Source organism: Dama dama, chromosome 6 (assembly GCF_033118175.1).
Source record: "Dama dama isolate Ldn47 chromosome 6, ASM3311817v1, whole genome shotgun sequence".
NCBI classification, from domain to species: Eukaryota; Metazoa; Chordata; class Mammalia; order Artiodactyla; family Cervidae; genus Dama; species Dama dama.
This window is the reverse complement of record NC_083686.1, coordinates 5,748,775-5,769,704: the sequence shown is the minus strand read 5'-3', so window position 1 is coordinate 5,769,704 and position 20,930 is coordinate 5,748,775. Positions and strand designations below refer to the sequence as shown.

Below are 20,930 nucleotides of genomic sequence, written 5' to 3'. Positions count from 1 at the left end.
CCACTCAAAATGTCTCTAGGCTAGATGACTGACTTAAAATTTAAACACAAAGCCAAATGACCCCACATTGTCAAGGGATAAAGCGGTGTTATCCTGCGGTATCCAGTGGGCAGAGACTGTCTGTTCCTACTGTTGAAGCAGATGAGTGAAAACGGCACATCCCACTTATGGCCAAGGCAGAAATTCGCGGGGGTTTCCTTTAAATGCTTATGGACAGGGTTTCTGCATTACCAACCCTCATTCTTTTTATGGGATAGGAAATGAAACAGACGTCAGTTATTTCAGTTTCAATTTTAAAGTCTTATCTTTAGAGCTATTTAAAGAAAATAAATCCTCCACACAGTAAACATTCACATATAAGAACTGCATATAAGAAATCTGAGATGGTGGCAATTTCAAACCCTGAGTTAGAAAGGGTTTTCACTTTGATGAAATGGAAATAAAAAAGGATCGGACTTCTGGGTATTCTGACCAACTGGAGCTCTTCTCATAAGCTCTGAATACAGGGGAATCTGATGAATGACTTGATCCCACCAAGAAGAAAGGACCAGAGACCCTACGAGAGCATGCTTGCAAAGAGAAGGGAGCTCCACATGAAGGTATCTCATCGGAAATCAGTTAAGGGGGTGTTACATCCCATTTCCCAAATAGGGAAGCAGGCTCAGAAAGGTCAAGTAACTTTTCTAGGGTCACACAGCTAGCAAGTGGCAGTCCTCAGTATATACTCTTGTCTGTCTGACCCTTAAGTCCAAGTTAAACAAGCTTAAAATTAACATTCCAGTTATGTGAAGCCATCTTGTTGGAAAATACCCTGATACTGGAAAAGATTGCAGGCAGGAGGGGAAGGGGGCAACAGAGGATGAGATGGTGGATGGTGGATGCCACCACCAATGCAATGGACATGAACTTGAGCAAACTCCGGGAGATAGTGGAGGACAGGGAGACCTGATGGCGTGCTGCAGTCTGTGGGGTCTCAAAGAGTCGGACACGACTTAGCGAATGAACAAGTGAAACTGCCTAGAATTCATCCACACCCCCAGTTTTCTCCATCCTTCTCTGATGCTACTCTTGGATGGGACCACCTACTAATCTTTCAGAATCAATTCAAGAGCCAGTTCCTCCTTGGAGACTTGGCCTCCCACCCCCACCGTCCAACAACCTCTCTGTTCCTTGTGCTTGGAGTCAGACTGTGGGTTCTAATCCTTTCTTGGCCACTCACCGGCCCTGCGACCTTGGGGAAGTACCTCCCTAAGCCTCAGTTTCCTCGCCTGCAAAATAGGGCCAACAAGAGTCCCATAAAGTTGTTGTGAGTGTTAAAAAAAATAAAATAGAACAACTCCTTGCCCAGAGCACAGCAGCATGCCTGGCATGCGGGAAGCACTCAGGGATGTTAGCTAGCATTTTGTGCATTGCTGTAACCAGGCAGATGTCTCTCCCAGCAGAGTCTTTTTTCTTTCTCCCCTGCTAGACAGTGATCTCCTTAAGGGTGATGGACACGTGGTGTCCCATAGATCCTTGTGGGATGAACCATGAATAATGACCGAAGGAGGATCTGGCGGCGGGGGTTACCCTCCCCAGAACGCACTGATTGAGGGGCGTCATCACCCCCATGATAGTAAATTCCTCCGCCTCCAGGAGACGGTGGACACGTTCGTGAAACACACCACCCAGTTTCCGGGACTCCTAACAACTGTTCACTCCGTAGGCCCGTTCCCAGCCCGGCCGCAGCCAGGAGAACTACCCCAGGGACACAAGGTCAGCAAGCCCTGGCCTCCCCGAGGTTAGCAGAGGTCAGCGTCCAGGGGAAGAGAGGCTGCATGCGGTCGGGACCCCATCCCTGCTCTGCCACCTCCAGCCTCCGCTCTGCTCCGCGGGGACCAGCGGGCAGGCCAGCGTGCCCCCGGGCACCACGCCCCTCCGGCCTTGATGTGCTGGAGGTGGCCAAGGGAACGCAGGCAACCTGACAACTCCAATTAAAGCACAACAAGTGGTCTGTGGCCACTTCAAAAGCATCAGGTCAACAGAGTCCCCAGCAGCGCGCTGCCAGCTGCTCCAGCGACATCATCCGTGTTCACATCTCCTGAGCTGGGCCGTGTGCTTCGCCAGCTCCTTCCTCTAACTGGGGGAGCCGCCTCCTTGTAACCCCTCCCACAGGCCGCCCTCAGAGCCATTGGGAATTTCAGGCAAAGCTAGGTGATGATAACTGCTTACCTCCTGTATTGCTTAATTTTGGTTCCTGAAAGACAAAGCTTATTGACATTTCAGATGTCTGAGGTATTTAAAAATTTCTATCCCTCCTTTCCAAAGCAGGGTGCATTGATGTTTAAAATTCTTCCTCTGATTTAGAACGCCCTGGATTAGTATTTGCCCAGATAAAATGTCTGACTTCTTCCGACGCTGGGCGTGGCTAGTGAAATTCCTGGCTAAGTCTGTTGAAACAAGTCTTCAGGTGACCTTCTGAGGCTGGATCCAAAAACCCATTTCCTCAGAAGGATGGGAGAGCTTTTTAAGTAGTTTTTATAAATAAAATTATTTTCTTTCCACTTTTTTTTTTTTTTTTTTGGCTGCTCGGCATGTGGAATCTAGTTCCCTGACCAGGGATTGAGCCTCTATGGTTTGCATTGGAAGTGTGAAGTCATAACCACTCTGGACTACCTACCAAGGAAATCCCAATAAATGTATTTTCTTACTGCTCAACTGTTTTGCAAATATTAGGTGATAAGAAAATGTTAGATCTTGGTTCTAAAGGAAGAAATAAGCTTTGTTTCTCATTCTTAGTGACTACTGACCAGGACAGGTCTTGTCATGGAAGCCCATGTACACTGGTTTTGGGCTCTGAGTTTGAGATTCTGCTCAGCCATGACCTGCCAAGTGGTCCTCAGCTGCCCAGAGGGATTGTGGATGGGAGGTTGGCTTCTATGCTGACTACCTTCCCCCCGAGATGCATGGGTCCCTCCCTGGGCTCTTCTCACGGGCCTCGCACACCCCTCCAAGCCAGCACACCTCTCCCTGCCAGCTTTGCCCACCAGCCCATGACCACCACCCTAGGAAGGAGGCCACAGCTCCATGATGGAGGGCCGTCACCTGGCACGCTGCCAGGAAGATAGAGTGGGCTCAGAACATGTCCTGGACCAAATAGTAGGTGAACAAGGGGTCGGGTGAGTGGAGGCAAGAGAGGCAAATGGCCACTCATTCAAATGGGATGCATGAGTCCGGGAAGCCAAGTAGTGTTCAGAGGACTCAGTGAGAGAAGAGAGTCAGATGCCATGTTGCTCCAAGGAGTTCCAGGCTGGAGAACAAAGATGGACATGTAACAGGCGCCCAATAAACTATGACAGCAAACACTAACTGGGCACTTTCTGGTCCAGACCTTGGGCTAAGCCCTTTGTGTGGGTTCTCTCTCTTAATCCTCACCTGGGGCTTCCCAGGCGGCTCAGTGGTGAAGAATTCACCCACAGTGCAGGAGAGGCCAGAGACATGGGTTCGATCCCTGAGTCGGGAAGATCCCCGGAGGAAGAAATGGCAACCCACTCCCGTATTCTTGCCTGGGAAGTCCCATGGACAGAGGAACCTGGTGGGCTACAGTCCATGAGGTTGCAAAGAGCTGGGCATGACTTAGCGACTAAACAACAACAATAAATCCTCACATTAAACCCTACAGGGAACAGACGTAACTTTTGGTGAAGGAGATTAAGGATCCAGTGAGAAACACTGACTCCTCCGTTAAGGCAGGAAAGACACGATCCAATTCCCATCAATATCCTCATTCTATGAGACAGTGCTGTTTGCAGCAACGTGGATGGACCTGGAGAGTGTCATACCACGTGAAGCAGGTCAGACAGACAAACTAAGTATCAGAGACTGTCACTTATCTGTGGAATCTAAAAAAAAAAAATGATGCAAATGAACTTAATTACAAAACAGAAATAGGTTCACAGACACAGAACACAAACTTACAATTACCAAAAGGGGAAGGGAGTAGGTTTGAGAAGAACAGACCCACACTACAGTATATAAAATAGGTAAACAATAAGAACCCATTGCATAGCACATGGAACTATAGTCAATATCTTGCAATAACCTAGAATGGAAAAGAATCTGAAAAAGAATATATATATATGCATATACTATATATATATATATATATATATTTATGAATCACTTAGCTATACACTTGAAACTAACACAAATTGTAAATCAACTATATGCCATTACAAAAATAATTTAAAAATCATCATTCTACATTCTTACTAGAAAGGCAGTGTTTGCCCTGGAGCACATAGGTGCTAGAGTTCAAGTTCTGATTCTGTCATTTGAGGGCATAAAGCCGGGTGACTGATTTTATTAACACCCTTTGGGCCAGCTCTCTTGTGGGAAAGGCACTGTTGCACACGGACCATTGTGGAGTCCAGCCACATCAGGGCAGCCTGCAGTACTTCACGTTAGGTGGTAGCCTTGGAAACGCGACTCTCTGTTGCCCCAACCGTACATGGTTCCCTATGTCATTATCAGCAGAGGGCTTGGTGCCATTCCCTCTCTGCTGGTTTGATGTCCTTACTCTTTGCACGCTGGAATCAAATGACTGCAGACGTGGGGACCAGTGAACCTTGCTGATCCCATGGTGAAGGTCACCATTTTACTGATGATGACAGAGGAGTTGGGCGGGTGGGGCACGTAGGGAGGAGGGAAATTCAGCATTTATCGCTTTGTGTTAAATGCAGCTGAAATATTTAATAGTCTGTTCAAGAGCTCAGCAGAGATCGAGCGACCGAATCTAGGATGGACGCCAAAGTCCCAGATTCCTCGGAGGTGTCAGCCGAGGACATGTAGCGTGGGACTTCTCTATCTGCCTAAGGAGAGGCGTCATTAGATGGTTCAAACAAAATCTCTCCCGGCTCCTGACAAGACGCAGCGCTGGGCGGTGTGGGGCCACCTTCTGAATTCCTGTGGCTGGAACAGCACTGAAGACCCCCATGTCCTACCCTCGCTGAGCAAGCAGCCCTTACAGGAGACAGTGCTGAACGCAGAGCCTGGAGGCTGGGAAAACACAGCCTCATCTCTCCTGCTGAGAGCGCTCTCCTCGGACCCAGCCTCCTGCGCAGACCGTTTCCCTCTGAGCCGTCTAGTGGAGAGCGACCTGGCTCATGGCATCCAAGGCGGCAGGCGTGTCGGCGTGAGGTGGCAGGGAGTGAGGCTGATTCTGGGTCTTGCCACAACAACTGGATTTGGTTCTGGGGCATCTAAACCAAACAGAAGAAGACTCTTCTTCCTTTACTCAGGACGGAGACCCTGCTATCCTCATGTTTAATCCTTTTGTGTGTTCCTGGCCCTGGTAGCCCGGCCAGCCAATTGCTCCAAGATCTGGCTCCCAACAAATTCTCTCTCCCTCTTCTCCTTGGCCTCGCCCTTCACATCTCAGCATCACCAAACTGCTCGGCATTCCATTCCCTAACCTGTGCTCCTTCCGCTCCCTCTGATGGAAAAGGCCTTCCTCCTCCTTCCTCTGGCTTTTCTTTATTCATTCTTTCACATTCTACTCAGGCATCACCTCCTCCATGAAACCTTCTCTGGTTGATTCACCTGAGATGTCTATCTTATACTCCCATAACTCAGTCTGGAAACTTGTATCATGATATTCACCCTTTTCATATACAATGATCTCTCTTTATAGACCTCTCTTTATAAACCCTCATAGGGGAGGGTTTCTTCATAACAGGTGCCATGACTTTCATCTTTGAATCTTCAGGATCTAGTTCAGCGCCCGTCACATTGCAATGAGGGCACGATTTGGAAACATTTGTGAAAATCATTCTTCATTTACAGAAGAGACGGTCCTGCCAAAGCATTTCAACATGTCAAAGTATGCAAACGTGATTGAACTTAGAGGACTGCGAATTCAAAATAAGATTCACAAACCTGCCCTTAAGGATAAAGAAACAATAGTATATTTTGTAACCACTGAATTTGATAATGTCAACCATTATACTATTTTTGGGTTGAATAGATTCTACAGCACTGCTGTTTTCCTTCCTGTTTAATTGCATTTTTAAAAGCTTAAATGTGAATTTACTATGAATCTGATTCTTTCCACCTCTCAGAATCAACTGCCAAATAAATGAACACGTTCCAATGCTTTCAGCTAATAGCAAACATAAGTTTTCAGGTAGATAAAAAGGAAAAGAAACAATGGCATACACAGTCTGATGGGGTGGGCCCCAGAGAAGCAGGGTGATGTGGAAGCCAGCGACTCAGAGGCAAAGGGATGTGGACCATGGCCACTGCCTTCGTGTTGGTTCTGGAAGGCAATGCTCGCTTTATGAAGGAAACCATATCCTCTACTTACAACGTGGTGACTGCCACTCCACACTGAAAACCAGCATTGACATATATACACCGTGCATGTGTGTGTGTGCAAAGTCGCTTCAGCTGTGTCCAACTCTGCAACCCTGTGGACTGCAACCTGCCGGGCTCCTCTGTCCATGGGATTCTCCAGGCAAGAATACTGGAGTGGGTTGCCGTGCTGTCCTCCAGGGGATCACACATACACCACCCCATGTAAAACAGATAGTTAGTGGCCATCTACGGTGCAGCACTGCAGTGCTCAGTGATGACCTAGAGGGGTCGGGGTGGGTGGGAGGGAGCTCAAGAAGGAGGGGATATACACACACAGCTGATTCACTTTGTTGTATAGCAGAAACCAACACAACATTGTAAAGCAATTATACTCTGATCAAAAAGTGAATTTAAAAACATGAAAACACTGATTTATAAAATGAGTATAGAACATTTGAAAAAGAAACAGTATGATGTTTGTTACCCTGTTAGACCAACTATGGAGGCTGAATTATGGGGGTAGAGAGTTTTGCCAAACATTTAATTTTTTTTAATAAAAATTCAGTTTATATCTAAACCAGAAAATCTATTGCATGTCACACACAGAGTCCCCAACAAGCCTTAGAAATAAATGTCTGTGTTCCAGCACCAAGTGAGTTTCTTCAGGAGACCCTCTCTGGAAGGCACCCTGAGCCTCCTCAGGAGTGACCAGTGTCTGGACGCAGACACAGAGACTATGAACTCAGCAATGGGACACTGGCAACTTGAGACCATCAGAAGGGACACAGTGCCAAAGCATTTGATGAGAGAGACATTGCCAGCCTTTGAATAATTCCTTCTGGGAGTCATACAAATAGAGAGAAGATGCTCAACCCTGACAGAGTCTAGGTTCAATGCTTTTTGTTAATTAAATCCAATCATCCATTGATCACACACACACACACACACACACACACACACACACAGAGTGGTTTAAGACATATATATTGTGCTGCTATTCACAACTGCCAAGGCTTGGGTACAACCTAAATGTCTATCAGTAGATGAGTGGATACATAAGATGTGGTACATATATACGTGGAATATTGCTCAGCCATAGAAAAGAATGAAATAACATCATTTGCAGCAACATGGATGGATCTAGAGGTTATCATACTAAGTGAAGTATGTTAGAGGAAGAAAGACAAATACTTCTTAGAGTAGAAGTGATATCACATACATGTGGAATCTAAAATAAGACACAAAGGAACTTATTTACAAAACAGACTGACAGCTATACAGAACACTCCTGATTGCCAAGGGGGAGGCAACGGGAGAGACGAATTGGGAGTTTTGGATTAGCAGATGCAAACTACCATACATGGAGTGGATAAACGACAAATTCTGACTGTATAGCACAGGGAACTATATCAATATCCTGTGATAACTATAATGGGAAAGAATACAAAAGAGAAGGTATGTAGATGTATAACTGAATCACTTTGCTGTACAGTAGAAATTAACACAACATTGTAAATTAACTATACTTGAATAAGATACATTTTAAAAAGACATATGTATTGTGCTGTATTACCTCATTTTAATTCCTTACTTCAGTTCAGTTCAGTTCAGTCACTCAGTCGTGTCTGACCCTTTGCGACCCATGAATCGCAGCACGCCAGGCCTCCCTGTCCATCACCAGCTCCCGGAGTTTACTCAAACTCATGTCCATCGAGTTGGTGATGCCATCCAGCCATCACATTCTCTGTTGTCCCCTTCTCCTCCTGCCCCCGATCCCTCCCAGCATCCTCGGTTCAAGATATGCATAAATCTCTAAAACACTTTTCAAACTCAGCGGGAAATATCCTCAGCCCGTTGGTCTTACCCTGAGGTAGTTGAGGGTGAAATTTGTCAGCCCCATCCTGGTGATGTTTTTGGACAGTTGATCCAAGACCTGAGGATCTTGTGCCTAAATAGGAAAAAAAAAAAATCAAATATTTTATCCCCGCAAGACGGCATGAAGGAAGTCCTGATTGTGCTACTGCTGCTAAGACATGTGCCTTGTCCGTTTTTCTCAGAGAGTAGGTTGCTGGAGGTAATTTATTTTACATTTTGAAGATACTTGTATATAGTGCTCAAGGTCACCTTTGGATCAGTGGTGCAAGACTCACTGGCAGGGAGAACCGAACTGAGTCTGATGGGAGAAAGGACTTTACTTCCTCCATGAGAGGCCCCGTGTCTTCCAGAGGAGGGTTATTAAGCCCGGTCAGGACACCTCCAGGTCCCTGGCATCCCCTCAACCCTGAGGGGAGGTGGGGTCTGGGTTTGGCAGAACCATGCTTTAGGGCTTCCCAGGTGGCGCTAGCGGTAAAGAACCTGCCTGCCAATGCTAATGCAGAAGATGTAAAAGACTTGGGTCTGATCCCTGGGTGGGGAAGAAATGGCAACCCACTCCAGTATTCTTGCCTGAAAAATACCATGGACAGAGGAGCCTGGTGGGCTATAGTCCATGGGGTTGCAAAGAGTCAGACACTACTGAAGTCAGACACTACATACTGAAGCATGTAGCACATACGTACACATGCTTTAGGACTGGCCTTTGCTGTGCGTTATGATAATAGTTTTTTTTAAAAAGATCTTCAAATTTCTTTATTCTAATCTCTATTAATTATCTACTGATGTTATTTATGGGGGGAAGGACACATTTTTATTTATTTTGAGTTTGATTTTGACCACATCATGAGGCATGGGGGATCTTTGTTCCCAGACCAGGGATCGAACCTGAGACCCCTGCAATGGAAACGTGGATTCTTAACCACTGGACCACCAAGGAAATCTTGTGACAGTGTTTGTAGCAGCTTGGAGTTGAGTCCTATATTTGAAAATTTTGCAACTGCCAAGAAATATATTAATATGTATATATTAAAAATGTCTAACTCTCCTCCCTGTTAAGCTGAGGCTAGAAATAGATGTCCTCAACAACTTTCATCCTGAAGGACCGTAAAGGTACACATTCTATTTTCATAAATATCCGCCACATTAAAAATACCAAGATGTCATGTTTCACAGGCCACCCCCAATGTTCTGTTTGGCGAGAAAAGAAGACAAATTCTTTCTGGATTCCATTGTAAGGTGAATCTCTTAGTCATTGCTCTTTCTTTCTGTTTATTTTTCCTTCTTTCTTGATAGATATAAACTATTGCTAAACAGAGGAAGTTTTAAGTAAATATCTCCTTGCCTCCAGGTCTGCATTTATGAGACCATCTAGGTTATACCAATATCTTAATTTATTCTTTTTCTGTACTTAATTTCCCTCAGAGTAATGCAACCAATTGGCTTTGTGTATATAAATTAAAAAAAAAAAACTAATGTAGGTGAAAATAGCTTGCCATTTTTCATGTCAATTTCTGAAAAGAGGGTCTGCGGTAGACATGTGTGCATGCAAGCTAAGTCACTTCAGTTGTGTCTGACTCTTTGCAACTCTATGGACTATAGCCCACCAGGCTCCCCTGTCCTTGAGATTCTCTAGGCAAGAATACTGGAGTGGCTTGTCGTTCAGTACTGGAGTAGGTTACAATTACAGCTGTTAATTGTATTCTCTTTTCACCACACAGGGTCTTAAAAATCGGGCTCAAATCTGATTTTGCTCCAAAGCATTTTCCCAGAAACTGCTGCATCGTGCATTCTGGAAGAAAGATTTATTAAGTTAATGCCTGGTGACGCCTTCTTATGGGACTGACCTGATGAGTTTCTGTCAAGTCTTACCACCAAAACATCTCTCTAGATTGGCATCGAATCCACCCTTGCACCTTCTTGATGTCCAACCAATTTGATATGATTTACAGCCAAATGCAACCAAGAGGAACCCAGGTCTTCCTCGGGTTTCCAATGCCGGGGTTAGGAAGTGTGTAGACACAAATCTGAGGTATGTGAACCCCACATCTTGTCAGATGGTTCCAATAAAAACTGGAAACTGTTTTTCCTACTCCTTGTTTTATTTCTCTCCTCGTTTATACATAACAGGTTTATTAGCCCAGGCAGAGTGGCACTTGATAACAAATGCATGGAATTTAAGAAAAGTACACACTGTTTATTGAGGTAACCTCCATTTGGAGTTTAAAATAATAAAGTAGGAAAGAAAATAGTCTCACAACGCACCAAACTCAGAGACAAAGGAGGGCAAAAGGGGCCTGTGGGTGAAAATGGTTGAGGGGAAAACTCAAAATTTAGAGTTAATTACCTAAAGTGTGAAGTTTCTGGGAGCTGTTTCACAGTGAGAAAACAGGGCTTCTCTTTTCTGGGTAAGATGAGGGGATGAAAGGGAAGAAAGTGAAATAGAAATTAAGGTACTTACGTGCATGGCTAGAATGCTTCTTGGGACTAACTCTCTGTATTGTCTAATGGTAAAGTGCCACGTTTTTATTCTCATGAGGTCGTCAAAGGTGAACTCCAAAATCAGTCTGCCTTCTGTACACACCTGGAAGGATAAACAGGGGGCTCAGTGGTTATGCACTTGGGGATCGCGAAGTTTCTGTAATTCACACGTCAGCCATTCAACACAGTCTCCCTGACTCCTCTTGGGAGGTGCTTGATCCTGGCAAAAATGTGGCACAGATGATGTATCCATGGAGACAGGTATCAGCTCTGAAATTAATGGGGTCAAAGGTCAGCACAGCAGCTCACCAGGCATGAGCTACTGGTAACTCAACTAGTTTTGGCTGAAACTCCACGGGCTCCTATTTCTCCGTTTGTAAATATGCAGACAAAGCCCATCTTATAGCGATGCCATGTCAAACACTCCTGGTATACAGAGTGTCCCCCATAACACCAGCATGCTTCCACCTCCTTTCTCCTCCACTTTCATCATCCTTCTAGAAAGAGTTTGAGCTTTGTTCTAATCTCGGTTATCCTACTCTGGGAGAAAGTACCTAATAAAAGTATTCCTGTGTAAGTGTGAGTTACTTCAAGGTTACCCAGGCAGGAGGAGAAGGGGATGACAGAGGATGAGATGGTTGGATGGCATCACCGACTTGATGGACATGAGTTTGAGCAAGCTCCGGGTGTTGGTGATGGACAGGGAAGCCTGGCGTGCTGCAGTCCACGGGGTCGCAAAGAGCTGGACACGACTGAGTGACTGAACTGAGCTGAACTGAAGCAGGGGAAGTTTTCGTTTCCAAAGAGAAACGCCAGAGGGTGGTGCTTAACCCAAGGCTGTGGGTTATCAGTTACGGATGTTTGGAAAGAAAGGCATTTTAGGGTAAATTCCTTGAATTACATTCTATTAGCCATGACGAATTCTGCTTGTACAAAGGGCTAGGCTTTGGGAAGCCAAATTAACCTAAGATAAATGTATATTATTAATGACATATAGTGAGTCTTATAGAGTGATCAGTGACAGGGTGGCATTTTTATCTGTTTTTGAAAGTCAGATGATTTTTGGCATGCAGTTCATTTTTCTTTTTTTGACAGCTTACAGGATCTTAGTTCCCTGACCAGGGGTTGAACCCGGGCTCGTGGCCATGAAATGGCCAAGTCCTAGCCACTGGACTGTCAGGAGATTCCCTAGTTCCTATTTTATTCACATTTCTTCTCACTGTTGTGCTGTGTGCTTAGTTGTTCAGTCACGTCTGACTCTTGTGCAACCCATTGGACTGTAGTCTGCCAGGCTCCTCTGTCCATGGGAGTTTTCAGGCAAGAATACTGGAGTGGGTTGCCATTTCCTTCTGCAGGAGATCTTTCCGACCCAGGGACTGAACCCGCATCTCCTGGGTCTCCTGCATTGCAGGCAGATTTTTTACTACCCACAAAGTCATTGGGGAAGCCTTTTTTCACTGTTAATGACTTTGAAATAAAAGAAAATGTGGGGGAGTCTTACACCACTCATTCTATCTCAGCTCTAAGATGGGAAGCAGTGACAGTATACTGGTCCAGTTTAAATAATTGCAGCTCATTATTCAGCCCACGTTTGCCTAGAGAAGCAGTACAAAATAGGAAGCTCTGGCACCAGAAAGTCCTAGATTCAAATCTTGACTCTGTTTTCCACTTATTTTGCAACTTTTGTAAAATCAGACGGATTCCATAAGTTTCGATTTCCTCGTCTGCAGAATAAGGATAAGAATAGCCTCAGATAGGGATGTTGGGAAAGTATATTACGTGAAATTTTGTATATAGATTGCCTAGTATTGTTGTTGTTGGTTAGTCGCTAAGTCATGTCCAACTCTTTGTGACCCCATGGACTGTAGCCCGCCAGGCTCCTCTGTCCATGGGATTCTCCAGGCAAGAATCCTGGAGTGGGCTGCCATTTCCTTCTCCAGCTGATCTTGCCCCAGGGATCGAACCCATGTCTCCCGCATTGGCAGGTGGATTCTTCACGGCTGAGACACCATGGAAGTCCGCCTGGTATTGTACTTGACAGTAAATGATAGTTTAAAGATGAAAGACATGCAAGCAAAGAACACAGAGCCTTAGACCAGGGATTGTTGTAATGTCCTATCTGAGACTCAGGGGGTTATGAGCTGTTATCAGGGGCTCTTCTGGGAAGACCTAAGCCTCCACCTAACACTGAGATTCCCACTCACTTTCTTGATTCAACCAGAACAGCTTCAGTTTTATCTGTTTTAAGTAGTGGACCTCTGATCAAGCCTTTCTGGAGAAAGATTTCTTAGACTAAAAAAAGTACAAAACGTTGGAAATCATTGCATTTACACTTAAAGAAAAAATAACAGTCAACTGAATAGGGAATATAGTCATTTTAGAAATAGTCTAAACAATAGTCCATGAAGATAATTAGCAACGTAAATCATTCTTTTGGGCTTCCCAAGGTGGCAGTAATAGTAAAGGAGACATAAGAGACAGGGGTTCAACCCCTGAGTCAGGAAGACCCCCTGGATCAGGGCACAGCAACCCACTCCAGTATTCTTGCCTAGAGAATCCCATGGACAGAGGAGCCTGGCGGGCTACAGTCCATGGGGTCAAAAAGAGTTGGACATTACTGAAGTGACATAGCACAGTACATCAATCTTTTATGAAATCTTAATAATCACTTCAAATGTCTTTTCAAGAGTCACTTCTTTGCATCAGGTGGCCAAAGTATTGGAGTTTCAGCTTCAGCATCAGTCCTTCCAATGAATATTCAGGACTGATTTCCTTTAGGATGGATTGGTTGGACCTCCTTGCAGTCCAAGGGACTCATTTGAAAAGACCCTGATGCTGGGAAAGCTTGAAGGCAGGAGGAGAAGGGGACGACAGAGGATGAGATGGTCGGATGGCATCAACGACTCAATGGACATGAGTCTGGGTAAACCCCAGGAGTTGGTGATGGACAGGGAGGCCTGGCGTGCTGCAGTCCATGGGGTCTCAAAGAGTCTGACACGGCTGAGCTACTGAACTGAACTGAATAATCACTTCCTTCTTTGGGAATTTTATACCAAAACCCATCACTGATTGAATTCCAACTATGTCCTGGGCACTGGGTGAGGTGCTTTCTAGTCTCTCTAACTTAAAGAACTATTTTTTTTTTTAAGAACTATTTTCTTTAAACAAGCAAAACACCAAGTGCCTGAGAATTATTAACCTGTTGCTAGAGCACCACTTAAGGAAGATGCTTTAAAAAAAGAAAGATGCTAGTAACACCTGCCATTTTCATTTCATCAAAGGTCTCAGAAGCACTGTCAGATAATTATTGATAATCTGGGTGAAGGTCTCTGACTCAGATCCAATTAACACAAGCTGTGGGTAATTTCAGGCATTTGGACTCCTTGCCACCAAACTCCTCAGATAAGTGGTCTTCAGAGCCTCATCTCTGGCATCTTCACCATGAGAGTTGAACACAGTGAAATGGGGGAGGACTTCAGCATCCCCACACCACTCCTCCACAGCCTTGCCCATCAGCATCAGAATTACTTTGCCAAGGTTTTTCAAAGAGTTGCATGGAGATTAAGCCACGCAATTCTTCCCTGAGTGTTAACAGACAGAAGCCACCTGCAGGGGAGGCTTTCCCAGAAGGGAGGTGGCTATAGCCAGACAAGGGCAGAGAAATGTCTTGACAATGCAGGACAGGGATATTTGGATGTCATAATCCTTTTCTTTTAAAGAAAGGGGGTTATTGGCTGTTTAAGCAAATATTAGCCTAGTTAAATGTCATGCTTTTTTTTTTTTTTTTATTATCTAATCTATTTGTTTTGTGTTTATGAGACACAAAGCCAAGGCAGAGAGAGGTTCTGGTTTACTTCTACAGGAAGAGAATTTCATAAAGGGAAGGCCTGGATGGAGTTCTGATGAACTACTCAGTTGGAGAATCTCTAAGGCCACATTCAACTGTATTCTTTGTTTACTGTGATGTAGCAAACCTGCTGAGGACTCTTCTTGCCATCAAACTGCTAAGGGCCTACGAAAAGAAACATCGCAACAACCTTGGACTCCTCCTTTCTCAGCTAAAACCAAGTACTCAGGTTTATCCCGGACAAAGAATGTGCAAGAGAGGAATCCTGAGAATTGAATCTAAGTGTTTTCTTTAAGGGAAACTAGATGACTGAAGTGGCGTGAAAGTCACTCAGTCGTGTCCGACTCTTTGTGACCCCACGTACTGTAGCCTGCCAGGCTCTCTGTCCATGGGATTCTCCAGGCAAGAATACTGGAGTGGGTTGCCATTTCTTTCTTCCAGGGGATCTTCCCGACCCAGGGACTGAACCCAGGTTTCCGGCATTGCAGGCTGATTCTTTAGCATCTAAGGAGTCAGCCCTGGTGACTTCCTTGAATGAAAGGATGGGAGACAATTTGGTCAATGCTGACCTTCCCCAAGCAATTCTTCCCATAGCCTCCTCCCAAGCCCTGCGCACCCTCTCCACCCCTTGCCCCACTCATGGAGGTCAAAGGAAACTGAAGGTTTTGTGATTTATTTTATTTTACATGCAACAATCAGAAAGTGAAGTAGAGGTGCTTAAGAAAAAATATACATATACATATATGTATTCCTTGTTTGGAGTAATAAAAAAAATGGGCATAGCTTATGAAGAGGAATTAATGTTTCCTCTTTTCAGAAAACTCTGCACATTCCTCATAATCAATACAATTAATGTAGCTTTTATCTAAAGTTGGCCTTTTTAAAAAAAAAAAAAAATCTGCCTTTCACTTGGAATCCAAATTCAAAAGGGTCCCCAATTAAGAAAACATTTTCTGTTGTGCTGAATTCATGTTACTGTGAGCTCTGACATTTTGTTTCTGTGGTAACCAAAATCAGCTGATTAGTTGGCATGGCAACAGAAAAGATGTAATCCCAGCAGACACACTCTAATCAATGCCCCCAGCACAGATGGTCTCCGGAGGATCAACAAGAAAGAGGCTGGCAGGCATTCAGTGCATCACGTGTTGGCTTGAGACTAGGCCAGGAACAAGAGAACTAAAAAAGAACATTTCTCAAACTAACCCGTAGCTTTTTAACCCTTTTCTTTCTTTGCCTAATTGTAAGGCAATGCTGACCATGTCATTGCATAACAAAATGATTCTCATGCAGCTTTTATGAAATATAATATGCTTGTTAGATGGGAGTGGAGTGTTCATTTAATTTTCTTGGTCTTTATGCTGAGAACAGTATGCATGGACTAAGATTTTTAGATTAACAGTTGCATCAGGATCAGTGTATCTTACTTAGAAATGCTGCTCATGTAAATCCATAGTGATGTAGTCGTTAAGTTGTGTCCAACACTTTGTGATCCCATGGACACCTTTGCCCCTCAGGCTGCACTGTCCATGGAATTTCCCAGGCAAGAATACTGGAGTGGGTTGCTATTTACTTCTCCAGGGGATCTTCCTGACTCAGGGATTGAACCAAGGTCTCCTGCATTGCAGGAAGATTCTTTACCTACTTAGCCACCAAGGAAGCCCATATGTAAATACATATATATACATTTACTAGAGTGATATACTCATTGATGTTATAGTAATTCCATTAGAGTCAGGATGAGAGCGTAAGGGGCTTTCCAGGCAGTGCTAATGATAAAGAACTTGCCTGCCAATGCAGGTAGATTCAAGAGGCAAAGGTTCAATCCCTGGGTTGGAAAGATCCCCTGGAGTAAGGCATGGCAACCCACTCTAGTATTCTTGCTGGAAAAATCCCTTGGGCAGAAGAGCCTGGTGGGCTGCAGTCCACAGCGTCGCAAAGAATCGGATATGACTGAAGCAACTTAGCACACATGCGTGAGAGATAAATGTATAAATCTTGGAGGATGACATTAAATACATACATACACATTTATTTGAGCAATGTGATCGATCATTGATATTATAATAATTTGGTTAGGATAAGAGTATAACACGGGGTGCCCTGGTGGCTCAGATGGTAAAGAATCCGCCTGCAAGGCAGGCGATGGGGATTCAACCCCTGGGTCAGGAAGAATCCCTGGAGTAAGAAATGACAACCCACTCCAGTATTGCTGCCTGGAAAAATCCCACGGACAGAGGAGCCTGGCGAGCTACATTCCATGGGGTCGCAGAGTCAGACACGACTGAGCGACTGAGCTTACACACAAGAGTATAACATAATAAGAATGATGAACCGACTGTCAGAGACATCAGCGAGGACTCATGCTGGAAAAAAAAGTGAGTTACTTATGTCTGACTCTTTGCGACCCCATGGACTGTAGCCTGCCAGGCTCCTCTGTCAAAGGAATTGTGCAGGCCAGAATACTGGAGTGGGTTTCCATTCCCTTCTCCAGGGGATCCTCCTAACTCAGGGATTGAACCCAGGTCTCCTGCATTGCGGGTGGATTTGCCATCTGAGCCACCAGGGGAGGCCAAGAATACTGGAGAGGGTAGCCTATCCTTTCTCCAGCGGATCTTCCCAACCCAGGAATTGAACTGGGGTTTCCTGCATTGCAGGCGGGTTCTTTACCAGCTGAGCTACCAGCGAGGCCCACAGTGGTTGGTATTTCCATGGTACTTCTCCACAGTAGTAAATAATTTCACAGTAAATAATTGAGATAAGAAAAGACCATAGTCCATGTTTATAGAAATGATACGGTATCCAATAATGGCTGTAATTATGGTTCCAGTTTGTGATCCCCAAAATAATGCAACATGTACCCCAGAGAGGGTCCTTTCTGTATCGGCTAGAATTCACATCCTCAAATATAATTCAGAGGTCTTTAATTCTGAAAACCTTAGGGATTGCTCTTCTGATTATTAAGCTTTGTTTCCAACTTGATCCAAAGTTGAATACAGAAAAGAAAGCCTTCAGAATATATGTGTAGAAACTCTCATTACAGCATCTATAGTGTTCCTAGGGTCAGGAAATTGCAAAACATGTTTTGTGGTCCTGAGGAATATTAAATATTACTGTTGATTAGGGCTGAGGCTGATTTTTGATTCAGCAGTTGACCACATTTTCATAAAAGCAACTCAGAAATGCAGAGTCAAATGCTATTTGGAGAATTAGAGTTTATTGATAGTCTAAATTAGAACAATGCGATAATGCCTACACATAATGTGCTAAGTGATACCATGTACTAATAGCAGGCTCCCCTTTAAAAAAAAAATAAAGCATCAGCTACCAAACTATTTTTCTTTGTGATACTGAAAGGTCATTAGCCTTCTGATTTCTACTAAATCGCCATATTATTTTATTACACAAAGATGAGTTATTTTTAATTAATATAAGAACAAAAGAAAAATTGGAAAGATTCTTTGTGTAGTATAATAATCACCCAAGGAGCAAAAAAAAAAAGAGAGAGAGAAATGAAACGCTTTGGAATTTTCTAAAAATAAATGTGCATAATTAGCATCTGGACGAAGGCCACACAGCTAAGCTACATTTCCCAGAAAGTGATATTTTTCATCACAGTATAGAAATATTCATTACCGGAGCTGGCAAAAGTATTGCCACAGAGTAGAGTCAGATGGGTGATCTAAATAATTAAAGCTTGAAATCCAGAGAGCTGAGTTCAGGAGAATGTCCCCGTGTGGGAGGGGCTGCCATATGAGAGGGAGTACTCCAGCAGGGAGGAGGAGCAACAGAGAGCCTTGGTTTCTTAATTTGAATGAAAAAAACACAAAACACCTTATCAAGTCATAAGAAGAATGGGATTCTTTTTGATTTAAAACCAATCTGGCATGTACAGCACGATATCTTCAGAGCAACTGACTATGTTCATTTCTGAGACAGTTTCGGTCTGAGAAAGAAATGGAGGAAATATATGAAAGGCTCATTGCAATATGTATTTTTATTTTCAGTGGCTACAAGCTTTGGAAGTAGCTCCTTCATTACAGCCAAGTTTAATTATCACAGATTTCTTTTTTCTCAGAAAGCATAAGACACTGGTGTGTTTTTCTTGAATGACCTAAAAGTAACACTAATGTTAGTGTGTTCAGTGGCTCAGCTGTGTCCGACTCTTTGTGGCCCATTGGACTGTAGCCCACCAGGCTCCTCTGGCCACGGGATCTTCCAGGCAAGAATACTGGAATGGCATGCCATTTCCTTCTCCAGGGGATCTTCCTGACCCAGGGATCGAACCTGTGTCTCCTATGTCTCCTGCACTGGCAGGCAGATTCTTTACCACTAGCGCCACGTGGGACGCCCAAAAGTAACACCGTGTGTGTGTGTGTGTGTGTGTGTGTGTGTGTGTGTGTCTTAGTTGCTCAGTTGTGTCCGACTCTTTGCCACCCCACGGACTGTAGCCCGCCAGGCTCCTCTGTCCATGGAATTCTCCAGGCAAGAATACTGGAGTGAGTTGCCATTTCCTCTTCCAGGGAAAGTAACACTAAGCCTACACAAAGGATACTGAAGCGAGAGAAAAAGGCTCTCCCTGCAGTGCTCAGGCTTTGTAATGCTAGAAACGGCTCCTGTGTCCACAAGGTGATGAAAATGTTTTGTGTCTTCAAAAATAAGTGAGTGATGGACAGAGTAAACCATCACCCAGGTAACCATTCCTTTCCACACAGCAAAACTCTCTTCAAGACCAGCACGCTCCATCACATGCGGTGGGAATCTTCCTTATCCCAGACTGACAGCTTTTCTCTCCGCTCAATGGTTAAAAAGGGAAAATGGGAAAAACCCGCCTCCTGTTCCACATTTAAAATGTCTATGGATGATCATCAAGATACCATAAACACAATGGCATTGGATGATTCGTTTTTGCATTTATATAAGCATTTCCTTTGCCTGTGGTTTTTAACACCCCTGTGGGCACCGGAAAGGTGAAATTACACCAAGATCAAAGAATACTTTAAATAATAAATGTTTTATATCTACTCTTTCAGCAAAATAGTGTGTAAGTAGCAGACACATCTTCAGTTTTATAATTTAGGCTTCCGCAATTAACCCTGGTAATTCAACTTCTCTTAACTATAAAGAGAAGGTTGTCATGTGTTTTCAGCTAAAAGAGAGAACTGGTCTTGTCAATGTTACAAATCAGTTTCACACTGAGTCTTAGTCAAAATGCAATGAACTAGTGTTCATTAAAATAAACTTCCATTTGCCAGATTCTTTGACTAAATATTTATTCTTACTCATTTTTCTGCTTGGGAGATGATATAAAGGGATTGTCTATAGTGTTCCATTTATATTTTTATACTTTTGTGTTCCTTAAAGATTATGACTAGCTGAATTGTGGTTTCTTCATTTTCCCCCTGCTTCTTAATATTTGAATTTAGCTTTAAAAACTTTAATTTCAATAACAAAACGCAAACACTGAATGCACAATAACAGAAGAATGTTCTTTTAGTTGTAGGATATCCCTGAGTATCAAAACCGAAATTCTATGTAATGTATATCATCATGGGCTATAGTGAATAAAACATAGTATCTTTCGAGTGTTATATATTTGAAACATACTAATATTCCTTAACACATTACTGACCAGAGACATATTAACGCCACAGGCATTAGTTTCTACAAAAATCCCCCAGTCAATAATGTGTTAAAGGGCTTCGTCACAAGAAAGAAATTCTAAACGTGTAGTGATGGACGTGGGGCTTCCCCGGTGGCTCAGACAGTAAAGAATCCGCCTGCAATGCGGGAGACCTGGGTTCGATCCCTGGGTCAGGAAGATCCCCTGGAGGAGGGCATACAACCCACTCCAGTATTTTTGCCTGGCAAATCCCACGGACAGAGGATCTCGAGGGGCTAGAGTCCATGGGGTTGCAAAGAGTTGGATAAGACTGAGTGGCTAAGCACAGTGATGGATGTTAACTAAATTTATTGTAATCACCTCACAATATACACATGTGTCAAATCAACATGTTGTAAACGTAACACTAATACCCTTAGAGAAGAAGAAAAAAAAAAAAAAGTATAAGTGGTATAAGTGTTAGCCGCTAGTGGTGTCCGACACTCTGTGAATCCATGGACTGAAGCCCGCCAGACCCCTCAGTCCCCAGAGTTCTCCAGGCAAGAACAATGGAGTGGGTTGCCATTCCCTTCTCCAGGGGATCTTCTCAACCCAGGGAGCAAACCTGTGTCTCCCGCCTAACAGGTTGAGTGTTTACCAGAGAAGCCTGTTAAATATCAAACATATCTTAATTAAAAAAAAAGAAAAAAAACACTAAAATTGTAATTTAGTAGCCTAAATTTGATAGGCTGCCAAAATGTTCTTCTCTTTCTTGAAGGTTTATCCCATTTGACTTTC

At 43.8% G+C, this 20,930-nt stretch overlaps 1 protein-coding gene across 8 annotated transcripts in view; it reads right to left on the bottom strand.

Annotated features, from left to right (window-relative positions):
- The window catches only part of LDB2 (LIM domain binding 2), a 441,029-nt gene that overhangs the window by 62,269 nt on the left and 357,830 nt on the right, over nucleotides 1–20,930 (bottom strand). For all 8 annotated transcript variants that reach the window (XM_061145453.1, XM_061145455.1, XM_061145454.1 and 5 more), the window contains exons 4-5: nucleotides 10,667–10,789; nucleotides 8,198–8,281 (exon numbers count right to left, since the gene is read on the bottom strand). In XM_061145453.1, coding sequence (XP_061001436.1) covers nucleotides 8,198–8,281; nucleotides 10,667–10,789 — 207 coding nt within the window. The remainder of the gene's footprint in view (nucleotides 1–8,197; nucleotides 8,282–10,666; nucleotides 10,790–20,930) is intronic.